The sequence below is a fragment of the Oncorhynchus gorbuscha genome, linkage group LG01 (assembly GCF_021184085.1).
Source record: "Oncorhynchus gorbuscha isolate QuinsamMale2020 ecotype Even-year linkage group LG01, OgorEven_v1.0, whole genome shotgun sequence".
NCBI classification, from domain to species: Eukaryota; Metazoa; Chordata; class Actinopteri; order Salmoniformes; family Salmonidae; genus Oncorhynchus; species Oncorhynchus gorbuscha.
Genome location: NC_060173.1, coordinates 1998193 through 2013807, shown reverse-complemented (window position 1 = coordinate 2013807; position 15615 = coordinate 1998193). Strand labels below are relative to the sequence as shown.

Sequence of the window (15615 nt, the reverse complement as noted above, 5' to 3'; positions counted from 1 at the left end):
TCCTGCTTCCCCATATTGTCTGTCTCTATACATCCTGCTTCCCCATATTGTCTGTCTCTATACATCCTGCTCCCCATATTGTCTGTCTCTATACATCCTGCTTCCCCATATTGTCTGTCTCTATACATCCTGCTCCCCATATTGTCTGTCTCTATACATCCTGCTTCCCCATATTGTCTGTCTCTATACATCCTGCTCCCCATATTGTCTGTCTCTATACATCCTGCTTCCCCATATTGTCTGTCTCTATACATCCTGCTTCCCCATGTTGTCTGTCTCTATACATCCTGCTCCCCATATTGTCTGTCTCTATACACCCTGCTCCCCCATATTGTCTGTCTCTATACATCCTGCTTCCCCATGTTGTCTGTCTCTATACATCCTGCTCCCCCCATATTGTCTGTCTCTATACATCCTGCTCCCCCATATTGTCTGTCTCTATACATCCTGCTTCCCCATATTGTCTGTCTCTATACATCCTGCTTCCCCATATTGTCTGTCTCTATACAGCCTGCTTCCCCATATTGTCTGTCTCTATACATCCTGCTCCCCCATATTGTCTGTCTCTATACATCCTGCTTCCCCATATTGTCTGTCTCTATACATCCTGCTCCCCCATATTGTCTGTCTCTATACATCCTGCTTCCCCATATTGTCTGTCTCTATACATCCTGCTCCCCCATATTGTCTGTCTCTATACATCCTGCTTCCCCATATTGTCTGTCTCTATACATCCTGCTCCCCCATATTGTCTGTCTCTATACATCCTGCTTCCCCATATTGTCTGTCTCTATACATCCTGCTTCCCCATATTGTCTGTCTCTATACATCCTGCTTCCCCATATTGTCTGTCTCTATACATCCTGCTTCCCCATATTGTCTGTCTCTATACATCCTGCTTCCCCATATTGTCTGTCTCTATACATCCTGCTTCCCCATATTGTCTGTCTCTATACATCCTGCTCCCCCATATTGTCTGTCTCTATACATCCTGCTTCCCCATATTGTCTGTCTCTATACATCCTGCTCCCCCATATTGTCTGTCTCTATACATCCTGCTTCCCCATATTGTCTGTCTCTATACATCCTGCTCCCCATATTGTCTGTCTCTATACATCCTGCTTCCCCATATTGTCTGTCTCTATACATCCTGCTCCCCCATATTGTCTGTCTCTATACATCCTGCTTCCCCATATTGTCTGTCTCTATACATCCTGCTCCCCCATATTGTCTGTCTCTATACATCCTGCTGCCCCATATTGTCTGTCTCTATACATCCTGCTTCCCCATATTGTCTGTCTCTATACATCCTGCTTCCCCATATTGTCTGTCTCTATACATCCTGCTCCCCCATATTGTCTGTCTCTATACATCCTGCTTCCCCATATTGTCTGTCTCTATACATCCTGCTTCCCATATTGTCTGTCTCTATACATCCTGCTTCCCATATTGTCTGTCTCTATACATCCTGCTTCCCCATATTGTCTGTCTCTATACATCCTGCTTCCCCATATTGTCTGTCTCTATACATCCTGCTTCCCCATATTGTCTGTCTCTATACATCCTGCTTCCCCATATTGTCTGTCTCTATACATCCTGCTTCCCCATATTGTCTGTCTCTATACATCCTGCTTCCCCATATTGTCTGTCTCTATACATCCTGCTTCCCCATATTGTCTGTCTCTATACATCCTGCTTCCCATATTGATATTATCCAGAAGGAAGGTCTGTCTCTATACATCCTGCTTCCCCATATTGTCTGTCTCTATACATCCTGCTTCCCCATATTGTCTGTCTCTATACATCCTGCTTCCCCATATTGTCTGTCTCTATACATCCTGCTTCCCCATGTTGTCTTCTGTTGTATCTCCTACGATCCCATGCTACAATGTCTCCAGGATCTTACAGTAAGGTGTTGTATTACCTAGGAGTGATAGGATTTACAGTAAGGTGTTGTATTATCTAGGAGTGATACGATTTACAGTAAGGTGTGATATTATCCAGGAGTGATAGGAGTTTAGTTTACAGTAAGGTGTGATATTATCCAGGAGTGATAGGAGTTTAGTTTACAGTAAGGTGTTGTGTTATCTAGGAGTGATAGGAGTTTAGTTTACAGTAAGGTGTTGTGTTATCTAGGAGTGATAGGAGTTTAGTTTACAGTAAGGTGTGATATTATCCAGGAGTGATAGGAGTTTACAGTAAGGTGTTGTGTTATCCAGGAGTGATAGGAGTTTACAGTAAGGTGTTGTGTTATCCAGGAGTGATAGGAGTTTACAGTAAGGTGTTGTGTTATCCAGGAGTGATAGGAGTTTACAGTAAGGTGTTGTGTTATCCAGGAGTGATAGGAGTTTACAGTAAGGTGTTGTGTTATCCAGGAGTGATAGGAGTTTACAGTAAGGTGTTGTGTTATCCAGGAGTGATAGGAGTTTACAGTAAGGTGTTGTGTTATCCAGGAGTGATAGGAGTTTACAGTAAGGTGTTGTGTTATCCAGGAGTGATAGGAGTTTACAGTAAGGTGTTGTGTTATCCAGGAGTGATAGGAGTTTACAGTAAGGTGTTGTGTTATCCAGGAGTGATAGGAGTTTACAGTAAGGTGTTGTGTTATCCAGGAGTGATTGCTCAGGACGTGCAGCAGATTCTGCCTGAAGCCGTGAAGGAGGGAGGAGACGTCATCTGTTCCAATGGAGAGACCATCCCTAAACTTCTGGTGGTCAACAAGGTAGCACACACACACACACACACACACACACACACACACACACACACACACACACACACACACACACACACACACACACACACACACACACACACACACACACACACACACACACACACACACACACACACACACAGCAACCAGGAATACTGTTTTCTATCTCCTTAGAAACTGGAAATCCTCCATCTGAGATGTCTAAGGAGCCGAGAACTCTGGAAAAGTTTCCGGAATTTGCAACAGACATTGACTTCTGTGCCTCCCTCTCTCCCCTCTCTCTCTCTCTTACTCCCCCTCTCCCTGTGTCTTTCTCTCCCCTCTCCCTGCCTCCCCCTCTCTTCCTCTCTTCCTCCCTCCCTTTGCCCTCCACCCCTCTCTCCTGCCTCCCTCTCCCTCTCTTTCCCTCCCTCCCTCACTCTCTCCCCTTCCCTCACCCTCCCTCCCTCACTGTCTCCCCCTCCCTCCCTCCCTCCCTCCCTCCCTCACTCACCCCCCTCCTCCCTCACCCAACCCTCCTCCCTCACCCCCCTGTCTCTCCCCTCTCTCTCTGTCTCTCTCTAGGACCGTATCTTCATGGAGAACGTCGGTGCAGTGAAGGAGCTGTGTAAACTGACTGACAACCTGGAGACTCGTATAGATGAGCTGGAGCGCTGGAGCAGGAAGCTGGCCAAACTCCGCCGTCTGGACAGCATGAAGAGTACAGTCAGCGGAGGCACCACCAGGTAGGACACACCTTTACATGATTATACCACACCTTTACATGATTATACCACACCTTTACATGATTATACCACACCTTTACATGATTATACCACACCTTTACATGATTATACCACACCTTTACATGATTATACCACACCTTTACATGATTATACCACACCTTTACATGTTAAATACATTCTAAGAGGAGCACTTGATTATACCTATTGGTACAATTCCATTGGTAATCAAGTGCTGGTCCAGTATTTTTAATTATTTGACATACCAAATGTATTTGGTGGGTGATGCTTTTCAAATCTTCCTGTCTCTGTCTCCAGCCAATCAGGGAGCCAGTTCAGCAGGACAGGAAGTGGTCCCCTGAAGAGGAAGACAGTGAAACCTGGAAATAAGGTAGATGTTTCCCTACACATGAACACCAGTACAGAAGCCCTCCTCTCTCTCGCTCTCTCTCCCTACACCTGGAAAACCAGCATTTAAAATGTCAAACCTGTGTTTCGATGTCATTCCAGAGTGCGACTCCAGAGCAGGGCTGCATCAGTCACAGGTTCATGCAGGGAACCATTCTGGCTCTGGTCGTCGTCATGGCCTTCAGTGTCATCTCCATGTCCGTACTCTATGTGTTGACACTGCACCACAGAGGGGACGTCAGCGAGAAAGACGTGTACGTATGACCACCAGATACATCAACCATATCCCCGTAGCCCTGAAACATGACCACATCCAGATACATCACCCATATCCCCGTAGCCCTGAAACATGACCACATCCAGACCTGTAGCCCTGAAACATGACCACATCCAGATACATCACCCATATCCCCGTAGCCCTGAAACATGACCACATCCAGACCTGTAGCCCTGAAACATGACCACATCCAGATACATCAACCATATCCCCGTAGCCCTGAAACATGACCACATCCAGACCTGTAGCCCTGAAACATGACCACATCCAGACCTGTAGCCCTGAAACATGACCACATCCAGATGCATCACCCATATACCTGTAGCCCTGAAACATGACCACACAGGAGTCACCAGCCATGTCTCAGGGCTGCATGCACACTACATCCTACATCACACACAAACGAGTTTCACTGCTCTCTCCTTTGCGTTTCTCCTGTGTACTCTCTGCCTTCTGTAGCCATGTGAGTAATATCGCTATTCTTTTCCTTACGTCCTATGTAGCTATGTAGCTTCCTGCTCCCTGTATGTATCTTATGTCATCTGTAGCTATGTAGCTTCCTGCTCCCTGTATGTCTCTTATGTCCTCTGTAGCTATGTAGCTTCCTGCTCCCTGTATGTCTCTTATGTCATCTGTAGCTATGTAGCTTCCTGCTCCCTGTATGTATCTTATGTCCTCTGTAGCTATGAAGCTTCCTGCTCCTGTATGTATCTTATGTCCTCTGTAGCTATGTAGCTATGTAGCTTCCTGCTCCTGTATGTCTCTTATGTCCTCTGTAGCTATGTAGCTTCCTGCTCCCTGTATGTATCTTATGTCCTATGTAGCTATGTAGCTTCCTGCTCCCTGTATGTCTCTTATGTCATCTGTAGCTATGTAGCTTCCTGCTCCCTGTATGTATCTTATGTCCTATGTAGCTATGTAGCTTCCTGCTCCCTGTATGTCTCTTATGTCATCTGTAGCTATGTAGCTTCCTGCTCCCTGTATGTATCTTATGTCCTATGTAGCTATGTAGCTTCCTGCTCCCTGTATGTATCTTGGATGCTCCTCTTCACTGCTACGGTCACTTTCTTTCCACCACTCTGTCCACCGCTCTGTCCACCGCTCTGTCCACCACTCTGTCCACCACTCTGTCCACCACTCTGTCCACCGCTCTGTCCACCACTCTGCTCTGTCCACCTCTCTGTCCACCTCTCTGTCCACCACTCTGTCCACCACTCTGTCCACCACTCTGTCCACCACTCTGTCCACCACTCTGTCCACCGCTCTGTCCACCACTCTGCTCTGTCCACCACTCTGTCCACCGCTCTGTCCACCACTCTGCTCTGTCCACCGCTCTGTCCACCGCTCTGTCCACCGCTCTGTCCACCACTCTGTCCACCACTCTGTCCACCGCTCTGTCCACCACTCTGTCCACCACTCTGCTCTGTCCACCACTCTGCTCTGTCCACCGCTCTGTCCACCACTCTGTCCACCGCTCTGTCCACCACTCTGTCCACCACTCTGCTCTGTCCACCACTCTGCTCTGTCCACCGCTCTGTCCACCACTCTGTCCACCGCTCTGTCCACCACTCTGTCCACCACTCTGTCCACCACTCTGCTCTGTCCACCACTCTGCTCTGTCCACCGCTCTGTCCACCACTCTGCTCTGTCCACCACTCTGTCCACCACTCTGTCCACCGCTCTGTCCACCACTCTGTCCACCGCTCTGTCCACCACTCTGTCCACCGCTTCTGTCCACCACTCTGTCCACCACTCTGCTCTGTCCACCACTCTGCTCTGTCCACCACTCTGCTCTGTCCACCACTCTGTCCACCACTCTGCTCTGTCCACCACTCTGTCCACCACTCTGTCCACCGCTCTGTCCACCACTCTGCTCTGTCCACCACTCTGTCCACCACTCTGTCCACCACTCTGTCCACCACTCTGTCCACCACTCTGTCACCACCGCTCTGTCCACCACTCTGCTCTGTCCACCACTCTGTCCACCACTCTGTCCACCGCTCTGTCCACCACTCTGTCCACCACTCTGCTCTGTCCACCACTCTGCTCTGTCCACCACTCTGCTCTGTCCACCACTCTGTCCACCGCTCTGTCCACCACTCTGTCCACCACTCTGCTCTGTCCACCGCTCTGTCCACCACTCTGCTCTGTCCACCACTCTGTCCACCACTCTGTCCACCACTCTGTCCACCACTCTGTCCACCACTCTGCTCTGTCCACCACTCTGTCCACCACTCTGTCCACCACTCTGTCCACCATTTACATTACATTTACATTTAAGTCATTTAGCAGACGCTCTTATCCAGAGCGACTTACAAATTGGTGCATTCACCTTATGACATCCAGTGGGACAGTCACTTAACAATAGTGCATCTAAAACTTAGGGGGGTGGGGTGAGAGGGATTACTTAACCTATCCTAGGTATTCCTTAAAGAGGTGGGGTTTCAGGTGTCTCCGGAAGGTGGTGATTGACTCCGCTGTCCTGGCGTCGTGAGGGAGTTTGTTCCACCATTGGGGGGCCAGGGCAGCGAACAGTTTTGACTGGGCTGAGCGGGAGCTGTACTTCCTCAGTGGTAGGGAGGCGAGCAGGCCAGAGGTGGATGAACGCAGTGCCCTTGTTTGGGTGTAGGGCCTGATCAGAGCCTGGAGGTACTGAGGTGCCGTTCCCCTCACAGCTCCGTAGGCAAGCACCATGGTCTTGTAGCGGATGCGAGCTTCAACTGGAAGCCAGTGGAGAGAACGGAGGAGCGGGGTGACGTGAGAGAACTTGGGAAGGTTGAACACCAGACGGGCTGCGGCGTTCTGGATGAGTTGAAGGGGTTTAATGGCACAGGCAGGGAGCCCAGCCAACAGCGAGTTGCAGTAATCCAGACGGGAGATGACAAGTGCCTGGATTAGGACCTGCGCCGCTTCCTGTGTGAGGCAGGGTCGTACTCTGCGGATGTTGTAGAGCATGAACCTACAGGAACGGGCCACCGCCTTGATGTTAGTTGAGAACGACAGGGTGTTGTCCAGGATCACGCCAAGGTTCTTGGCGCTCTGGGAGGAGGACACAATGGAGTTGTCGACCGTGATGGCGAGATCATGGAACGGGCAGTCCTTCCCCGGGAGGAAGAGCAGCTCCGTCTTGCCGAGGTTCAGCTTGAGGTGGTGATCCGTCATCCACACTGATATGTCTGCCAGACATGCAGAGATGCGATTCGCCACCTGGTCATCAGAAGGGGGAAAGGAGAAGATTAATTGTGTGTCGTCTGCATAGCAATGATAAGAGAGACCATGTGAGGTTATGACAGAGCCAAGTGACTTGGTGTATAGCGAGAATAGGAGAGGGCCAAGAACAGAGCCCTGGGGGACACCAGTGGTGAGAGCGCGTGGTGAGGGAGACAGATTCTCGCCACGCCACCTGGTAGGAGCGACCTGTCAGGTAGGACGCAATCCAAGCGTGGGCCGCGCCGGAGATGCCCAACTCGGAGAGGGTGGAGAGGAGGATCTGATGGTTCACAGTATCGAAGGCAGCCGATAGATCTAGAAGGATGAGAGCAGAGGAGAGAGAGTTAGCTTTAGCAGTGCGGAGCGCTCCGTGATACAGAGGAGAGCAGTCTCAGTTGAATGACTAGTCTTGAAACCTGACTGATTTGGATCAAGAAGGTCATTCAGAGAGAGATAGCGGGAGAGCTGGCCAAGGACGGCACGTTCAAGAGTTTTGGAGAGAAAAGAAAGAAGGGATACTGGTCTGTAATTGTTGACATCGGAGGGATCGAGTGTAGGTTTTTTCAGAAGGGTGCAACTCTCGCTCTCTTGAAGACGGAAGGGACGTAGCCAACGGTCAGGGATGAGTTGATGAGCGAGGTGAGGTAAGGGAGAAGGTCTCCGGAAATGGTCTGGAGAAGAGAGGAGGGGATAGGGTCAAGCGGGCAGGTTGTTGGGCGGCCGGCCGTCACAAGACGCGAGATTTCATCTGGAGAGAGAGGGGAGAAAGAGGTCAGAGCACAGGGTAGGGCAGTGTGAGCAGAACCAGCGGTGTCGTTTGACTTAGCAAACGAGGATCGGATGTCGTCGACCTTCTTTTCAAAATGGTTGACGAAGTCATCTGCAGAGAGGGAGTAGGGGGAGGGGGCGGAGGATTCAGGAGGGGAGGAGAAGGTGGCAAAGAGCTTCCTAGGGTTAGAGGCAGATGCTTGGAATTTAGCGTGGTAGAAAGTGGCTTTAGCAGCAGAGACAGAGGAGGAAAATGTAGAGAGGAGGGAGTGAAAGGATGCCAGGTCCGCAGGGAGGCGAGTTTTCCTCCATTTCCGCTCGGCTGCCCGGAGCCCTGTTCTGTGAGCTCGCAATGAGTCATCGAGCCACGGAGCGGGAGGAGGACCGAGCCGGCCTGGAGGATAGGGGACATAGAGAGTCAAGGGATGCAGAGAGGGAGGAGAGGAGGGTTGAGGAGGCAGAATCAGGAGATAGGTGGGAGAAGGTTTGAGCGGAGGGAAGAGATGATAGGATGGAAGAGGAGAGAGTAGCGGGGGAGAGAGAGCGAAGGTTGGGACGGCGCGATACCATCCGAGTAGGGGCAGTGTGGGAGGTGTTGGATGAGAGCGAGAGGGAAAAGGATACAAGGCAGTGGTCGGAGACTTGGAGGGGAGTTGCAGTGAGGTTAGTGGAAGAACAGCATCTAGTAAAGATGAGGTCGAGCGTATTGCCTGCCTTGTGAGTAGGGGGGAAGGTGAGAGGGTGAGGTCAAAAGAGGAGAGGAGTGGAAAGAAGGAGGCAGAGAGGAAAGAGTCAAAGGTAGACGTGGGGAGGTTAAAGTCGCCCAGAACTGTGAGAGGTGAGCCGTCCTCAGGAAAGGAGCTTATCAAGGCATCAAGCTCATTGATGAACTCTCCGAGGGAACCTGGAGGGCGATAAATGATAAGGATGTTAAGCTTGAAAGGGCTAGTAACTGTGACAGCATGGAATTCAAAGGAGGCGATAGACAGATGGGTAAGGGGAGAAAGAGAGAATGACCACTTGGGAGAGATGAGGATCCCGGTGCCACCACCCCGCTGACCAGACGCTCTCGGGGTGTGTGAGAACACGTGGGCGGACGAAGAGAGAGCAGTAGGAGTAGCAGTGTTGTCTGTGGTGATCCATGTTTCCGTCAGTGCCAAGAAGTCGAGGGACTGGAGGGAGGCATAGGCTGAGATGAACTCTGCCTTGTTGACCGCAGATTGGCAGTTCCAGAGGCTACCGGAGACCTGGAACCCACGTGGGTCGTGCGCGCTGGGACCACCAGAGTAGGGTGGCCGCGGCCACGCGGTGTGGAGCGTTTGTATGGTCTGTGCAGAGAGGAGAGAACAGGGATAAACAGACACATAGTTGACAGGCTACAGAAGAGGCTACGCTAATGCAAAGGAGATTGGAATGACAAGTGGACTACACGTCTCGAATGTTCAGAAAGTTAAGCTACGTAGCAAGAATCTTATTGACTAAAATGATTAAAATGATACAGTACTGCTGAAGTAGGCCAGCTGGCAGTGGGTGTTGTTGACACTACACTAATCAAGTCGTTCCGTTGAGTGTAATAGTTTCTGCAGTGTTGCTATTCGGGGCTAGCAGGCTAGCTAGCAGTGTTGTTTACGTTACGTTGCGTTAAAAGAACGACAATAGATGGCTAGCGAACCTAGAAAATCGCTCTAGACTACACAATTATCTTTGATACAAAGACGGCTATGTAGCTAGCTAAGTAGCTAGCTACGATCAAACAAATCAAACCGTTGTACTGTAATGAAATGAAGTGAAAAAGTGATACAACCTGTGAATGCGACCGGGTAGTTGAGTTCTATACAGAAGACGTTGGTTAGCGTTGGCTAGCTGTTGGCTAGCTAGCAGAGTTGGCTAGCTAGCAGAGTCACCTACGTTAAGGACGACAAATAGCTGGCTAGCTAACCTCGGTAAATTAAGATAATCACTCTAAGACTACACACTCTAAACCTAAACAACACAATTATCTTGGATACGATGATACGATGATACGAAGACAGCAAAGACAGCTATGTAGGTAGCTAACACTAAACTAATCAAGTCGTTCAGTTGAGTGTAATAGTAATAGTTTCTCAGTGCAGCTAATCAGTGGACGTTAGCTAGCTGGCTAGTGAAGACTACGTTAGGACGGCTAAATACGATAATTACGCAATTATCTTTGATACAAAGACGGCTATGTAGCTAGCTGAGAAGAAATTGCTAAGATAAGACAAATCAAACCGTTGTGATATAATGAAATATAATGAAAAAGTTATACTACCCGTTGGAGCGACGTGCAGATGCGACCACTCGCTCCAACCGGAACCGGTTGTCCACCGCTCTGTCCACCACTCTGTCCACCACTCTGCTCTGTCCACCACTCTGCTCTGTCCACCACTCTGTCCACCACTCTATCCACCACTCTGTCCACCACTCTGCTCTGTCCACCGCTCTGTCCACCGCTCTGTCCACCACTCTGTCCACCACTCTGCTCTGTCCACCACTCTGTCCACCACTCTGCTCTGTCCACCGCTCTGTCCACCACTCTGTCCACCGCTCTGTCCACCACTCTGTCCACCACTCTGTCCACCGCTCTGTCCACCACTCTGCTCTGTCCACCACTCTGTCCACCACTCTGTCCACCGCTCTGTCCACCACTCTGTCCACCACTCTGTCCACCACTCAGTCCACCGCTCTGTCCACCACTCTGTCCACCACTCTGTCCACCACTCTGTCCACCACTCTGTCCACCACTCTGCTCTGTCCACCGCTCTGTCCACCGCTCTGTCCACCGCTCTGTCCACCACTCTGCTCTGTCCACCACTCTGTCCACCACTCTGTCCACCACTCTGTCCACCGCTCTGTCCACCGCTCTGTCCACCGCTCTGTCCACCACTCTGCTCTGTCCACCACTCTGTCCACCACTCTGCTCTGTCCACCACTCTGTCCACCACTCTGTCCACCACTCTGTCCACCGCTCTGTCCACCGCTCTGTCCACCGCTCTGTCCACCACTCTGCTCTGTCCACCGCTCTGTCCACCGCTCTGTCCACCACTCTGTCCACCACTCTGTCCACCACTCTGTCCACCGCTCTGTCCACCACTCTGTCCACCACTCTGTCCACCGCTCTGTCCACCACTGTCTGCTCTGTCCACCACTCTGTCCACCACTCTGTCCACCACTCTGTCCACCGCTCTGTCCACCACTCTGTCCACCACTCTGCTCTGTCCACCACTGCTCTGTCCACCACTCTGCTGCTCTGTCCACCACTCTGTCTGTCCACCACTCTGTCCACCCTCTGTCCCACTCTGTCTGTCCACCACTCTGTCCACCACTCTGTCCACCCTCTGCTCTGTCCACCTCTGTCCACCACTCTGCTCTGTCCACCCCTGTCTGTCCACCACTCTGCTCTGTCCACCACTCTGTCCACCTCTCTGTCCACCGCTCTGTCCACCACTCTGCTCTGTCCACCACTCTGCTCTGTCCACCCCTCTGTCCACTCTGTCCCACCCTCTGTCCACCACTCTGCTCTGTCCACCACTCTGCTCTGTCCACCACTCTGCTCTGTCCACCACTCTGTCCACTCTGCTCTGTCCACCCCTCTGTCCACCACTCTGCTCTGTCCACCACTCTGCTCTGTCCACCACTCTGTCCACCACTCTGTCCACCACTCTGCTCTGTCCACCACTCTGTCCACCGCTCTGTCCACCACTCTGCTCTGTCCACCACTCTGCTCTGTCCACCACTCTGTCTGCTCTGTCCACCACTCTGTCCACCTCTGCTCTGTCCACCCCTCTGTCCACCCTCTGTCCACCACTCTGCTCTGTCCACCACTCTGCTCTGTCCACCACTCTGTCCACCACTCTGTCCACTCTCCACCACTCTGTCCACCGCTCTGTCCACTCTGTCCACCACTCTGTCCACCACTCTGTCCACCGCTCTGTCCACCACTCTGCTCTGTCCACCACTCTGCTCTGCTCTGTCCACCACTCTGTCCACCCACTCTGTCCACCGCTCTGTCCACCACTGCTCTGTCCACCACTCTGTGCTCTGTCCACCACTCTGTCCACCACTCTGTCCACCGCTCTGTCCACCACTCTGCTCTGTCCACCACTCTGCTCTGTCCACCGCTCTGTCCACCACTCTGTCCACCACTCTGCTCTGTCCACCACTCTGTCCACCGCTCTGTCCACCACTCACTCTGTCCACCACTCTGCTCTGTCCACCACTCTGCTCTGTCCACCACTCTGCTCTGTCCACCACTTGTCCACCACTCTGTCCACCGCTCTGTCCACCACTCTGCTCTGTCCACTGTCCACCACTCTGCTCTGTCCACCGCTCTGTCCACCACTCTGTGTCCACCACTCTGTCCACCGCTCTGTCCACCACTCTGCTCTGTCCACCACTCTGCTCTGTCCACTCTGCTCTGTCCACCACTCTGTCCACCGCTCTGCTCTGTCCACCCCTCTGTCTGTCCACCACTCTGCACCACTCTGTCCACCACTCTGTCCACCACTCTGTCCACCCCTCTGTCCACCACTCTGCTCTGTCCACCACTCTGCTCTGTCCACCACTCTGTCCACCACTCTGTCCACCACTCTGTCCACCACTCTGTCCACCGCTCTGTCCACCACTCTGCTCTGTCCACCACTCTGCTCTGTCCACCACTCTGCTCTGTCCACCACTCTGCTCTGTCCACCTGCTCTGTCCACCACTCTGTCCACCACTCTGTCCACCACTCTGCTCTGTCCACCGCTCTGTCCACCACTCTGCTCTGTCCACCCTCTGCTCTGTCCACCCCTCTGCTCTGTCCACCACTCTGTCCACCGCTCTGTCCACCACTCTGCTCTGTCCACCACTCTGCTCTGTCCACCACTCTGTCCACCACTCTGCTCTGTCCACCACTCTGCTCTGTCCACCACTCTGCTCTGTCCACCACTCTGCTCTGTCCACCCCTCTGTCCACCACTCTGCTCTGTCCACCACTCTGCTCTGTCCACCCCTCTGTCCACCACTCTGCTCTGTCCACCACTCTGCTCTGTCCACCGCTCTGTCCACCACTCTGCTCTGTCCACCACTCTGTCCACCACTCTGCTCCACCGCTCTGTCCACCACTCTGCTCTGTCCACTCTGCTCTGTCCACCACTCTGCTCTGTCCACCACTCTGTCCACCACTCTGCTCTGTCCCACTCTGCTCTGTCCACCACTCTGCTCTGTCCACCACTCTGCTCTGTCCACCACTCTGCTCTGTCCACCACTCTGCTCTGTCCACCGCTCTGTCCACCACTCTGTCCACCACTCTGCTCTGTCCACCACTCTGTCCACTCTGCTCTGTCCACCACTCTGCTCTGTCCACCGCTCTGCTCTGTCCACCACTCTGCTCTGTCCACCACTCTGTCCACCACCGCTCTGTCCACCACTCTGTCCACCACTCTGCTCTGTCCACCGCTCTGTCCACCACTCTGCTCTGTCCACCACTGCTCTGTCTGTCCACCACTCTGCTCTGTCCACCACTCTGCTCTGTCCACCGCTCTGTCCACCACTCTGCTCTGTCCACCACTCTGCTCTGTCCACCACTCTGCTCTGTCCACCGCTCTGTCCACCACTCTGCTCTGTCCACCACTCTGCTCTGTCCACCACTCTGCTCTGTCCACCGCTCTGTCCACCACTCTGCTCTGTCCACCACTCTGCTCTGTCCACCACTCTGTCCACACCTGCTCTGTCTGTCCACCACTCTGCTCTGTCCACCACTCTGCTCTGTCCACTCTGCTCTGTCCACCGCTCTGTCCACCACTCTGTCCACCACTCTCTGTCCACCACTCTGCTCTGTCCACCACTCTGCTCTGTCCACCACTCTGCTCTGTCCACCACTCTGCTCTGTCCACCACTCTGTCCTCCGTCCATCCACCACTCTGCTCTGTCCACCACTCTGTCCACCGCTCTGTCCACCACTGCTCTGTCCACCGCTCTGTCCACCACTCTGTCCACCACTCTGTCCACCACTCTGTCCACCACTCTGTCCACCTCTCTGTCCACCACTCTGTCCACCGCTCTGTCCACCACTCTGCTCTGTCCACCACTCTGCTCTGTCCACCACTCTGTCCACCACTCTGTCCACCACTCTGTCCACCACTCTGCTCTGTCCACACCTCTGTCCACCGCTCTGTCCACCACTCTGTCCACCACTCTGTCCACCGCTCTGTCCACCACTCTGCTCTGTCCACCACTCTGCTCTGTCCACCGCTCTGTCCACCGCTCTGTCCACCGCTCTGTCCACCACTCTGTCCACCACTCTGTCCACCGCTCTGTCCACCACTCTGCTCTGTCCACCACTCTGCTCTGTCCACCACTCTGTCCACCACTCTGTCCACCACTCTGTCCACCACTCTGTCCACCACTCTGTCCACCGCTCTATCCACCACTCTGTCCACCACTCTGTCCACCGCTCTATCCACCACTCTGTCCACCACTCTGTCCACCGCTCTGTCCACCACTCTGCTCTGTCCACCACTCTGCTCTGTCCACCGCTCTGTCCACCACTCTGTCCACCACTCTGTCCACCACTCTGTCCACCACTCTGTCCACCGCTCTGTCCACCACTCTGCTCTGTCCACCACTCTGCTCTGTCCACCACTCTGCTCTGTCCACCACTCTGCTCTGTCCACCACTCTGTCCACCGCTCTGTCCACCGCTCTGTCCACCACTCTGCTCTGTCCACCCCTCTGTCCACCACTCTGCTCTGTCCACCACTCTGTCCACCACTCTGTCCACCGCTCTGTCCACCACTCTGTCCACCGCTCTGTCCACCACTCTGCTCTGTCCACCACTCTGCTCTGTCCACCACTCTGCTCTGTCCACCACTCTGTCCACCGCTCTGCTCTGTCCACCCCTCTGTCCACCACTCTGCTCTGTCCACCACTCTGTCCACCGCTCTGTCCACCCCTCTGTCCACCACTCTGCTCTGTCCACCACTCTGCTCTGTCCACCACTCTGTCCACCACTCTGTCCACCACTCTGCTCTGTCCACCACTCTGTCCACCGCTCTGTCCACCACTCTGCTCTGTCCACCACTCTGTCCACCGCTCTGTCCACCACTCTGCTCTGTCCACCACTCTGCTCTGTCCACCACTCTGCTCTGTCCACCACTCTGCTCTGTCCACCACTCTGTCCACCACTCTGCTCTGTCCACCGCTCTGTCCACCGCTCTGTCCACCACTCTGCTCTGTCCACCCCTCTGCTCTGTCCACCCCTCTGCTCTGTCCACCACTCTGCTCTGTCCACCGCTCTGTCCACCACTCTGCTCTGTCCACCACTCTGCTCTGTCCACCACTCTGTCCACCACTCTGCTCTGTCCACCCCTCTGTCCACCACTCTGCTCTGTCCACCACTCTGCTCTGTCCACCACTCTGCTCTGTCCACCCCTCTGTCCACCACTCTGCTCTGTCCACCACTCTGCTCTGTCCACCCCTCTGTCCACCACTCTGCTCTGTCCACCACTCTGCTCTG

The 15615-nt window shown here is 53.3% G+C and overlaps 1 protein-coding gene across 1 annotated transcript in view; it reads left to right on the top strand.

Annotated features, from left to right (window-relative positions):
- Positions 1-15615, top strand: part of myrf (myelin regulatory factor) — a 108476-nt gene that overhangs the window by 84808 nt on the left and 8053 nt on the right. Inside the window, 4 exon segments of the mRNA XM_046297264.1 lie at positions 2610-2719; positions 3278-3438; positions 3754-3826; positions 3946-4097. Coding sequence (XP_046153220.1) covers positions 2610-2719; positions 3278-3438; positions 3754-3826; positions 3946-4097 — 496 coding nt within the window.